At 30.9% G+C, this 13,334-nt stretch overlaps 1 protein-coding gene across 2 annotated transcripts in view; it reads left to right on the top strand.

The window, feature by feature from the left end:
* Positions 1 to 13,334, top strand: part of LOC106680719 (TBC1 domain family member 30) — a 499,453-nt gene that overhangs the window by 314,967 nt on the left and 171,152 nt on the right. For both annotated transcript variants that reach the window (XM_067050693.1, XM_067050694.1), the window contains one exon: positions 3,833 to 3,898. In XM_067050693.1, the coding sequence (XP_066906794.1) occupies positions 3,833 to 3,898 (66 nt within the window). The remainder of the gene's footprint in view (positions 1 to 3,832; positions 3,899 to 13,334) is intronic.

Here is a 13,334-nt window from a genome sequence, read left to right as displayed (position 1 = left end):
ATGTTTTAATAACTTTTAATTCTCGGCGATGTCAGCTAAATCAACATTGTCAGGTCTGATACTGCATTTCTCCTAATGAAGATAGTATAATTATGGTAGGTTTTAGCTGGGAGTATGATCTAAAAAACAATAAACAATTTTTTTGGAAAGGATTTGTTTGTTAAAATCTAGTACCTGAAATTTTAGTCATTGTTAATCGTGCTAAAAGTTAATGGCACGAAACCCTCCATGGTAGCCTTACTTATCTGACTTTTTAAACAGACAATTATTGCGAGTAGGTTGGTCGATGTACGACATGTCAAAATCCCGCAAGAGGAGTTCATAATACAAAAATAAAGGTAATCATTCCTCGCCGGACCCGCCTCGGTAAGACCCCTGGGGAGTGATGGTCCTGTATCACTTTTGAAATATTAGCTTAAAACGGGAAGAGGAGACTTTAAGATAGTTTTATCGAGCAATATTTAAAAAGCGCTTGAAATTGAAAAACGACATGGCGGGACCGGCGGGATTACATTACAGCGATTTCAATAAAATCTTTTACTATCGCTAGTTATGGCGAAGAATTGAAAGCAAATCATTTTCCTAGAGGGTTTGGTGTATACTCCGTAAACTCTATCAGTCACATTTTAGTTTATTTTTGAATATATCGCGTGGTATACATACTTTTTAAAAACATGGATGGCGAAAAACTCATAGAGCATACAACGGATTTACCTCTTCTTTATTATTTATCAAGTTCAGAGCTGTTACAGCGAAAAGGAAATTAAAAGTTTATGTAATATGACTAAATCGAATAAATTGTACTAAATATCTAAGTAACAAGGATATTTATAATTATTACTTTTATAAAATAAACAATGTTCACATTTATACTACTATTTAGTCATTTATTTTAGGAATTCTTAGTGTTTGGTTATTTATTGAATTTTTACTTTACAATAAAAAAAAATTTTACCTGATGTGTATATATGTATACAGTTGTAAATAACAATAAATAAATTATTTAAAAAAAAAACATTAAAAATAATATTGTTTTCATAAACAATCAATTACAAATTAAAAATTACATCTTGATTTTTTCTATTAATATATTTTCTACATTGTTCTAATTTTGTTAAATATTTTATATATTTATGCTGAGAAGGCAAAATGATATACATCATTATTTCCTTAAAAATAAAAAAAATTGAAGAAGCTTCAAAATGACCAAACATTTTGCTATCTGACCACAGTTATAATGATTAACATTTCAACAGTATCTAAATATGTTCACTTTGCTGTAGTATTTCAATATGCTCACAAAAGAAAAACTGGTCTTCTGATCTTGTTTTTTTGTCTAAATGCTTTTTTTTTCTCAGGGAATTTTCTATAAAACAAAAATATTACCAAAGATTTAGTGCTGAATTAGCTGAAAATTAAAAAAAAGAAAATCTGTTTCGTTGTCCATCAAATCGTTAAAATTCGTCTTACAAGTTCCTTTTTTAATAGTAAACTATGAACTACTGTTCTACGATTAGACTGTTCATCTTCTTCTTAGAAAATTGCGGTCGCAGGAATTTCTATTTTGGAAAACGATTTTCGAAATCTGTGATCTGATACAAGTATGGATTTGTATAGATTAACATCTATCATATGATCATAAATCAGGTAATGTGCACACCTGCTGTTTTGACTTATTGTCAGAGCGTCGTGTCATTTAACAAGCGTTTTTAGTTTTAATTGTTCTAACTGAATTAAAAATCTAAAAATAATAGTAATAATACCAAAAACATATGAAGGTCTGTTAAGGCTTTGCTGAGATATTCACATCTTAAGATTTTCACTGATATGGATTATTTAGGTCATAAAAATTAATGAATGTGTTCAAACTACTTTAGAAATGAAATCTAAGCCTTATTAATAATATTAAATGCTGTTCGAAGTGAGTACCTTGAAAATTAAGGTAGGCTCGGCATCATCCATCCAAAACAGCATTGGGCCTAGATATCTTAGTACAAGAGGCCAAGAGGAGAAAAAAGGCAGTTATCTCAGCCCAATTTTTGATTACTTTAATGAAAACTACGTATAATTAATAGTCAAAATTCATGAGTCTGCCAAGTATAGGTAGGGGCAATGAAAAATGGCGGCTGTTTCATACCGATAAAAAAAAAAACTTTCGGAGCTCTACATCTTAAAAAATTAGGAACAACACAAGAAAACCTAAGAAAACGTCATTCAAAGAAGAGTAAATTTGCTAAAATATCAGCCCTAATAGAGATATTTACGTTAAATAGTTTTCGAGACATAGCTTTTTAAAAAGCACATTTCATAAAAATGTTGTATGGGACGTACTGAAGGATCAGTAGTTAGTGAATTTATTTTGAAAAATTTATACCTCAAAAGCCATTTGACGTACAGGTGTCTAATAGCACTCGAATTAAAGCTATTTTAATGAGCTATAAAGTAGTTTATGATGTTTATCTTCGTAGGAGTAATAGTTTACATGAAATTTGGTAAAATAAATTGATTTATAGTTGTTCGGACAACTTTTCATTTGCAAAATTTATATTCATATGTGAATATCATAAAAACTACTACCCCTACGAAGATAAGTGCCATAAACTACTTTATAGTAAGTTAAATTTCCTTTATTTGGAGTGTTAGCAGGGATATGTGCGTCTTATGGATCTAGAGATATAGTTTTTCAAAAATCCAACATTTTATACGAACAACTAGAAATTAACATTTTGTGAGTTTATTTTGTCAAATATCATAAAAAATACTACTCCTACAAAGATAAACATAATCAACTATTTTGTAGTAAATTTAACTAGCTTTAATTTGAGCGCTGGCAGACATCTGTACGTTCAATGGTTTCTGAAATTAAGTTTTTCATAAATCAAACTTAATGTCCGAACAACTATAAATCAATTTATTTTAGCAATCATCATGAAAACTACTATGCTTACGAAGGTAAAGGTCATAAACTTCTTTATAGGCCATTCAACTAGCTTTAATTTGAGTGCTAATAGACATCTGTTCGTCACATAGTTCCTGAGATACAGATTTCTCAAAATAAATTAAGTAACCACTTAGCTATATCTTTCAGTAGATTTTAAAGAAATTTTGCTTTTTTAAAAGCTATATCTCGAGAACTATTGGACGTAAATAGCTCTTTCAGGGCTAATATTTCAGAAAATTTACTCTTCTTTAAATAATGTTCTCTTAGATTTTCTAGTATCGTTGGTGGTTTTTAAGATATAGAACTCCTAATGAAGAGTTAATGTTTTTTTGAGGTTTTGAAACAGGCGCCATTTTTTATTCCTCCTACCTATACTTGGGAGATTCATCAATTTTGACTAGTAATTATACCTAGTTATCATTAAAGTAATCAAAAATTGGGGTGAGATGCACTCCAAATCTTACACCACTGGACGTTTTTTTGTGGAGACATTAAACTAAAATTCTATGTTAGTCCGGTGACTGAATTTAATTCTTTATGAAGTACAGTTAAAACTGTAACAGTTGAACTATAACATCCAGTATGTGTTACATGGTTAAACAAATCAATTACTTAAAAAATTGTTCTTATAAATGTTGATCATTTTATTTTATTAGTAAGGTAGTTCAAAAAAATATAATTTATTTACTATAACCTGAATAATTCAGTAAACAGTAAAATTTACACTGAACATCCTGTTTAATTCAAAACTGTCTTTATCTTAGAGATTCGTAATACTTCCAAATCTTTTTTTTTTGTTATGTAATTTAAAACATATTAAAATAGCTCTAAAAGTATTATGTATTAATTTTAATTTAATTAATTAATAATAATATTTTATTATTATTTTAGGGTCTTAACATGCTTGCTGCTTTGATACTTCAAGTTATGCAAGGATGCCAAGCAGCGACTGTAAAGGTAAGTGTTAGCGTGTTTTTTTACTGTTAACTATATTTGTTTGTATATATTCTAAAGTTTGTATATATTTTAAAGTTTGTATATATTTTAAGGTTTGTATATTTTTTAAAGTTTGTATATATTTTAATTTTAAGGTTTGTTTATATTTTAAGAGAGATTTTTTTTAATTTACTTATTTTATTTTATTTTAGTATGTGATCATTCATCACTTTTACCTATTGCCCACTACTATGTGGCAGATTGTAATGTCTATCAATAAATAAAAAGTATTTTTTTAAAAAATTATATTTAGTTTTAGCCAGTTGATGTATTATTTATTCAGAAATTAATAAAGAGTGTTATTATAACAGTGTGAAATGGGTTTGGCAGTCCTTGGAAGGACAATCCTCTATACGAGACCTCAGGGACTGAAATTGCCTAGACCTTGTCCCTCGATTAGCATAGCCAATAATGCCCCCTCTTAGCCCATTGGATGAAATTGTCTTCCATTTATATCACTGTATTAAATACAAAATATATTTACATCTAGTTCTGATTTAGAATATCATTTGATGTGTATATATTTTATTTATTGTATTCATAACTGTAAATAATATGGTACAACCAGCGAATGAGATGTGTAGTAAAAATAACAATGTCATAAAGGCATAAAGGTTAAGGTCATCCAATGCCTCTCCATTAAAATTGAAATTTCAAAATCAATTTAAGAGATCTCTATTCCAGCTCCTTCGTAAACGTTGTCTCGTATCTGTTAAGTCTCGTATCGATAGTCCTTGAATTAGAGGGTTAGGGTGTAGTTAAGTGTTTAACAGTTGTCTGTACGTAGGGAGTGTGTAAGTCTTTGTGTAAGTTCTTGTTACTGATGTAGAAGGGATAAGGACGCTACTGATCAGTCTTAGTATTTTTTATTGAAATTATTGCAGTTTTAGTAGGTTAGTTTTTTTTGCATGTCTGTAAATTTGTTCACCATAAGGTAAGTATAAATATTTAGTTTTTCCAAAAATGGTAATTATGATCGTTTACTTAAAAGATGAAATAACAATTTAAGTTGGAAGTTTAGATTTGGTTTTGTTATTTTGATGTGGAAGGTCCATGTAAGTCATTTGTCCAGTGTCAATTCAAGGTATTCAAGGGGTTAAACTTCGCTCGTTAAAAGGACAAACACAACGGCGGAGCGTAAAAGTTATTTGCACTGATTTCTCAATATTTATCGCTGTTTTTCATTTCATTCATGGATGTGAGATAGGTTTATTTGTAAGTGTCTTGAGGCTTGTGCGGGGTAGCATTCAATATTAAAATATTACTACCGAATAAAAAATATTGGAATATGATAGTTGACCATATGAAGTAGATTGTACGAAGATATCAATAAAGGTATCAAAATAATAAAAGAAACCTATTTTTTGATAACCAAAGTTTCGCCCCACTTTGTAGGGCTTCGATAGTGCTGTCAGATTGAAACAAAGAGACAACTGACAACCACCACTCCAGCTATCTTCCTACAATAGAATAAAAAAATAGTAAAAATAAAATTTAATGAAAATCTTTTATACTCCTGTTTAATTGTATTATCATTGCAAGCAATATTATTCATTTTTTATTCCAATATCTTTACGAAATTGAAATATTTTATTTTAAAATAAAATAAATTCCTATTATAAAATGAAAAATGCATTTAATTAATTTGTAATTATCTTTGCTGAAAACTGGAAACCAAATTAATATTTATTGTGTTATACACGTCAAATTATTTAGGACTTAAACCTTGCTGAACAAAGAAGAAGAAGAAGAAAATAATTCATGATTTTACGAACAATAGCACTTTTGTATTATTTATCCACTTGAGAGCACAATTCAAAAAGTTCAAACAAAGACACATTCTATTTATTTCTAAAAACATATTTATGGTTTACTATGTATAATAATTGGGATAGACTTAAATTAACTATTACTTCATATTTAACTCACATTGTTGGTTAAAAAAAAAAGTACTCTCCAATTAAGTTTAATTTTTTTTCGGAAGTCGGACCATAGTTTAAATGAACTTTTTTTCAGTTCCTAAAGTCCACATTCACCACTTTAAATGTTTTTTGTCATTTATGGGCTGTCCTATGTATGTGTGTATGTCAAACGTAAAACCTTGAGACATTTATAAGAACGATTTAGTGAAATTAATGACCTTGAGATTTAAGAGAAAATCTCTATTTCATGATGATACTTCTGTTTTAAAAGATTGTTTTGACATTTCGAAAATTGACCAACTCTGAGTAAAAGTTGAATTTATCGTAATTGCTACTTATTTCGTAAAGAAACATGTGAATTTGGAGTAAGCTCAATTAATTTTCATTTTGGCCCTTAAGAAGATGATGATGATGACAGGCCCTCAACCTGTTAGACTAGAAGTAACATCGAAACAAGAATTTGGATTGTCGGCTGAAAAGATTACGAAAATATTTTTAAATAAATAAATAAAACTGTTCTCGAAAAATTCAAGAAAGGCCGGAAATAATCCTGAAGAAATTATTCAAAGCTCCATTTGTTATCCGTAAACCTACTGACTGCCCTACAGTTTCATTTAATGATGTTACTCTTACCCCTGTCGAACAGATCCGCTACCTTGGACTACATTTGGACAAACGATTAACCTGGAATTCTCACACCAGACTGAAAAGACAGGAAACTGAACGTCGATTTCTACTATTACAGCACTTGCTAGACAAACGGTCTAAACTTCCAACACATTACAAAAGACTGATCTACATGACTGTAAAAAGGCCAATCTGGACATATGGAGTTGAGCTTTGGGGCTCCACTAAACCTTCGAATTCCTCTCGTATTCCATCCTTACAATCCAAAATCCTTCGTAATATCCTCAATGCTCCTTACTTTGTCACAAATAAAATCATACATAAAGACCTTAATGTTCCCTATGTAACCGATCTAGCCCGAACCAGATATCACTCCTTCCATTATAAACTCTCTAACCACTCAAACCCCCTAGTTTCTAATCTTGCATCCTCTTCCATTCCTGACAATCCTCCGAGGCGCTTGAAAAGATAGGGGCTAACAAAAGCCACAATTTAAGCCCCTAAACAAGTTCAAACGATAATTAAGTGTTCTGTAATTAAATGCTGTAAAAGGGTCATATTTCGCCATATTGGTTTTATTTTCACTTGCCTATATATAAAATATATGGTTGGGGAACGGTGGGAGAGGGGATGGTTACAATCTTGTCAAATTTCAAATATGAGTTTTCAACAGCAATATAAGGCATGCCCAGAAAATAACAGTACTCAATGTTTTGTATTTTAAAAAATACAGGATATTGTTGGTATATATGTCATTTGTTTTTAATCGTAATCGCTTTTCAGTTCTATTTAGGTTGTCGTACAACAAGTATTTTGATTCCATCTCTATAGAAATGTCTCGCTATCTTTTTCGGCCACTTCAAGAACTCTTCTTCCACCTCCTCATTATTTCGAAATTTTTTTCTACTCATGTAATTTCCATACCAAACGGAAATTGTATGGTGCGCAAATATTGGTAGATTATAACTCACCAAAGCTCGTTTTCGTTTTTATTTGTATACGCTATTACATTACTATAATTATAGTTTGCATTTTATAAACAAATTTGTATGGTTTTAACCTGAAGAAACCTATTTCGTCACATGTCTGACATTTTTTAGCATGTGGCTATGTGGCCCCAACGATTTTCTCCTATACTTTTTACTATTTTTTTTTTCTAATTATTATGTCAACAAATCATTTCAGAATTAATCTCAAAGGATAAAATTGCATACATAGAACAATAGTTGTGAAGGAAGTACTTATAAGCATTGTTTTGCATAACCTAAAAATTTCCGTATATGAAAGTCTTGTGTTTAACATTTATATTATTTTATGTTAGTCAGCTAAACATTTGCATTAAGGTTAGTGTTAGATTTTCTCGGTTTAATATGTATCACTGTGACTCTCTGAACTTCATTTTGAATAGAATTGAAGGAAGAATTAAGCTTAATAGTAATCTCCTCTGAGACCATTTTGGCTCAGTTAGTGAATGACGGGAAATCTGCGGAGTTGGGTGTAAGAGGGCCGAAGGGCTTTGAAGCTTCTGTTTGCCTTCCTTTCACTGCTACTATTTATAAGTTGGTCCTGGTCCGACTGGTCTCAAAGTCCTTCCTGCCGTTTAAGTTCTTTATCATTCCTGTTAACTTTGCTTTCCCGTCCTAAAACAAACCATTCGGTCCTACTTATTTGAGGAAGCTTTGTGAATTCTCTTTATTGCTTATTCGGAGAAATATTCTCGGTGGTTATTGGTTTTCTTTTTTTTTTAAAGCGTATATTTTTTCCAATATATTTCACTTTGGAATTTTCGGAATATTAAACCAATAAATTGTATACCATGATGTATTTATGTTTCATGATGCAGAGTCGTGTCTATGGATTAATATAAATTTAAAAAATTTGCCAAAATATATGGAAGTTTATTGCAAGATTTTTTTTTAATTTACATTACATTAGCAGTACAGTAAGATCTGAAGTTTAAAACTAATATAAGTAATACAATAAAAGAGAAAAAATGTAATAATTTTTCTTAAATTTGTTACAAAAACATATTTTTTTGAGGAGTTAAAAAAGTTTCGATTCTCGAATAGTTTAAAGAAAACTATTTCTGAAACCCTCAACCTCTTTGTTTCAGAAATATATATACAGTGTAATCTCCGTTATCCTAATTGCTGCAGGGAGGGGGGGGAGGGAGAGAGGTGTTCCGACTATTACAGAAAGTATTAGGAAAAACAGTGTAAAAAAATTTAACAATATAACATTTTTATATATTTAATTTTTTTTTTACATACTTTATTGGAAATTTGAGAGTTTGGAGTTATAAAAAATTAATACTTTTTAAAAAAAAAATTGTTTTCTTTTGCATCCCCGGTAATGCTAAATAATGATTTAATTTGTTAAAACTATAACACTGCTTATTTGTGAGTAAAAATGTATAAATATAAATTTTTTAAAAAATTAGTTCACCAATAAAATTTGTATTATACATGTTTCTACTATTAATTAAATAAGTTTTCCAATCCATCAATTGATTTACAACACGAGGAGGCCCCTCACCTCCGGACTTAAAATAGCTCCTTTGAATGTATAGCTCATATGTGATATTAAACATAACAGGTAACCTTAAAATACCAAAGGTAGTAAAAGGTAAGACACAACACGAATTACTTTTCTTTTTTTTCACAGTAATGCACTTATTAATTCACTTTTATTTCTGTTTTAGAGGGTTCGGAAAAAAAAATCAATTGATTTATTTAATAGATATTATGTATTTCTCATTTCGACAAGATATATTATAGACACTATCATAGGAATTAACTTACCTGATATCGAAACTGTATAAATTCCCACATCCGATTTTCACGTGAGTACAATAACTTGCCTATATATTGGGAAGTTGAAAATGTCCCTGAAGGTATGCAATTCTCTTTACAAACAAAAATTTTATAGCCTGTTCAGTTCTCTAAAAAAAAAAGTTACTTTTTTTACGATAATGTGATATACTGGAGTGTTCAGAGCACCGAAGTGCTGATCACCGAGATTATACTGTACTTCCTAAACTCTCCTCAGGAAGGAACTCCTCCCTGATATATGTCTAAAATATATTAAACGCCTAATATATGGGGTGGAGACCACTTGGCAACTTGGCAAAGCTGCTAAGAATAGAAATGAAGATCTTAAGAAAAATCTATGGGCCCAGGAAAACACAAGATCTGACGAAGAGAACTACAGAAAAATCAAAGACCTGGAAACCGAGATGTGAATCAGAAGGCTGCTGTTCTATGGGTAGATGAAAAGAATGAAGGAAAAAAGATCTTTATCAAAAATTTAAGCTCTAAAACCATGAGAGGATACACGAGGTAAATGGGAGAAGAATTAAAGAGACTTAAAATTTCAGATACCGACTGTCTAGATAGAGATATGTACAGGAAAACAAATCTCGCCAATATTGGAAGAGGAAAAAAGAGGGGTACGAAGTGGAAAGAAAAGAAGGGCAGTCGAGGATCATGAAACTATGATGGTAGAAAGAAAATCAAGACTCCCAAAGAAGCCTAACCCGAAGCGTGGTCCTTAGTGTCCGATAGATGATTACAAAAACACCTAAAAGGAAAGTGGTCAAAATAACTCAAATGACAAATAAACTATGTCCACAATAAGCCTACGTTTCACCTCAATTTGTAGGGCTTCATCGGGTCTAAAACAACTAACAATAATGTAATAAAGTAAGAGAATAGATTAGATAAAATGAAATAAAAGTTAACTAGGATATTTCTAAAAATTATTTCAAATAGAACTTGTATAATAATGAGAGTTAGTTGAAGAAAATAAAAATAAAATATATAGTGAAAAGTACAAAGAAACAAGATTACTTTTCATCAAGAATTAAGAATTATTTTCACCAATATCTTTATCAGTAAAACTGAATGTTGCTAAAAACCTCATCCATCGATCTTACCCTCAATATAACTAGACTAATATACAGCGTATTAAACATATCCCAACAATAACATTCCATCTAACGAGATAAATAAACTCTCAGAATCTTTTGTAACCCTTATAACTCCAGTCCGTCATATCCTCAACTCTTCTAAAGCAGCGATTTCCAAACCAAAAAGGTCTGGAGACCATTAAACCAGAAATGAAACCCAATACCGAATTGGGACAAAAAAGGAGTCCTTATCTTAAAATATTTTGAAAATTAGGTTTCAACCTATTTATTTTGAAACCTTTCATCGAGAATGGTGATTAATTAAATAGTCCTGGTGGCAATAAATCTTCACAAAAATTTTAGTTTATTTAATTAACTGTTCCAGGGCCAACCTCAAGGCTCACCAATCATCTAAAATTTACAAGTGCTATTGAGAACTCCTTTACGGTCCGGGAATTCGATGCCGGGTAGGTTTGACACCTATTTATTTTACCTTACCACCATATAACGATGAATTAATCTCATGTCTGCATCTTTAAAGCATCGATTGGAGAAGCGTCTTCGGCTTAGGACACTTTAAATAATATAAACAAATATTTAAAATATTGTTTATCAAACTTTAGATTAAAATAGATTACCTTTTATTTTCGGCACTGAGCTCATTTGAAACCATTGAATGAGATTATAAGCCCTTGGACATTATGTTAATAAATTTTACAAGCTGTGAAAAATTTTGTAAGAGGAAAAGAAAAAAGAAAAAAATATGGAAAACTGGTTACGGACCCATCAGAGACAATCTTATTAAGGCGAGAATCCAATCACTCACAAATCCAACTTCCATCGTGTCGTCCTTATAAAATAAAGATGAATGCTTGAATTTAAAGATATTACCTTTAAATTTAAGTATTCAGAAATTATTACTATTCAAATAGCAGTTCTCTTATGGAATTTCATTAGACATAGTCCATCACTGCAAGGTTTATTTATACTTTATTGATAATTAAGGAATTTTGAGCTTAAAAAAAAATTTTTTTGTTGGATCTGACCAAATCTACAACCGCTTTTTTAAAAATTTAATTGTTCATATTAATTGTTATTTTTGTCGATAAAAATAAAACAAGGATTGAACAGTTATTTCGTCATTCCTAGTCCATGTCTGAGGCTGATCAATCATGTTTTGAATAAGGTTTTTCTAATGGTCAAAACAGATTGACTATCTGTGATTTGTGATCAGTGATTTTTATTTCTGGCGAAAAAACAAAAACAAAAATGTTAATCAAATCCTATTGCCTGTGTCAGTCACTTCGTACACGATGATTCTTCAAATTTTTCGAGGTCATGAATCATTTTATCCCGCCATTTTCCCTTCCTTCTAGTAGCCTACTCGCCACAAGCGTGCAATCACAACGCCGCCATCATGGTTGTCTTCTGTCATCATCTCTCCCCCCCCCTTGCCACTACTTTCGAGGAACTTATTTTTTGCTTATGTTTTGCGTGGCAGAGCTCATAAGCATTGATTAAATTTTTATACAATTATTTGAGGACTGTACAATTATTTTTGCACCATTGTCCCCCATTTTGGTTCCATGATAGATAGTGAAGGATGGAGAAACTTTTATTTAATTTTAAATATTCCTTAGTATCTAGGGAGTAGAAAGAAACGTTGTATTTCGAACAATCTATGTTTTTGAATATTATTTTCACACATTGCAAATCAGGTAAAATAACTTCTATTTAATCCTGGGGAAAGCAGCTCTATTTCTATATTTCAGATAACATTTGGTTCATTCTTTTATCGTTGGACTTAATTAACTACTATGCTATATTAAATTAATTCACTACTATACTGTGAATATCTTTTTCTTTCTTTCTTTATTTTTTTTTTCTTCAATAATAATTAGTTTCAGCTTAACCATTTTTATACTTATATTACGTATGGTAGTAGTGGTTGTTCAATCACTGCAGTCTGAGATTAATCAAAACCTGCAGTGAAAGGTTAATGAATTATATGACCATTTATTTCATAGTTGACTACTGATATTGAGCTTCTGTGGATGATGAAGATTAGCTCTTTTGTTGTGTTCTGTTCTTCCATCCTGATTCGGTCTCTTGTCTGGCTGTGTTGATTAAACTGTTCACTATTTCACGAGTTCACTATCAGCAAAATGAAGTAGCCCTAGATAGCCTGGTAGTTCACTCATCAGTCTTTGTTCTCACTCATATAGTACCTGCATACATCAAGGGATACTTAACTTAGTTCATTTCTATGCCACTAGATGGCAGCATTTTGAGGTGCCATTTGTTATGTGTTGAGGGGGTTTCTTAAACAGTAGTTTAAGCAAAGGACCATTATATTGGGTATAAAATATGTAATTTTATGTGATTGTTACATTAACGTATGTATGTATAATTGTAAAGGAGAATATTGTTTGTTTTTTTAATTTCGATTTTTATTGTTTAATTTTTCCATTACTTTGTTCTTCGTGTATGAACTGAATTTCCTTAGGCACTATTCACATTTCTATTAGTAATTTTTAAATTCAACAACAATGAAATTCTGCCACTGTGTTAGTCGGTTATGCGATAGTGAATATGGTTTTCGAAAATTCATTTCCCTTGATTACCTTAGAGGCATGTTGCACGGGGTGTACTATGTAAGGGATCTAGCGATGGAGGTGTTGGATCAAAAAGAGTAATCTTCTAGTAGAGCTAAGTGGGAAAGGAGTAGGTTTGATAAAATTTCATTAGGAGGTATCTTGTAAAGGGGCGCTAGCTCATGGGCTTCAGATCCCTCCTTGATTAGTCTTCCAGTAGCTTCTTGTATCTTCTCGTCTACGGCTGATTAGTGGTTCAGGTCGAGTTACTGTGTTCTGGGGATGAGAATAAAACCTTCCTTCACGAGCTAATTCTCAGTAAATAACTTTTTTAAAGCATTAGTTAT

Source organism: Halyomorpha halys, unplaced genomic scaffold (assembly GCF_000696795.3).
Source record: "Halyomorpha halys isolate HHAL.00 unplaced genomic scaffold, Hhal_1.1 Scaffold283.1, whole genome shotgun sequence".
Classification (NCBI taxonomy): domain Eukaryota; kingdom Metazoa; phylum Arthropoda; class Insecta; order Hemiptera; family Pentatomidae; genus Halyomorpha; species Halyomorpha halys.
Note: the sequence above shows the minus strand (reverse complement) of the source record. Positions and strands in the feature narration are given on the sequence as shown.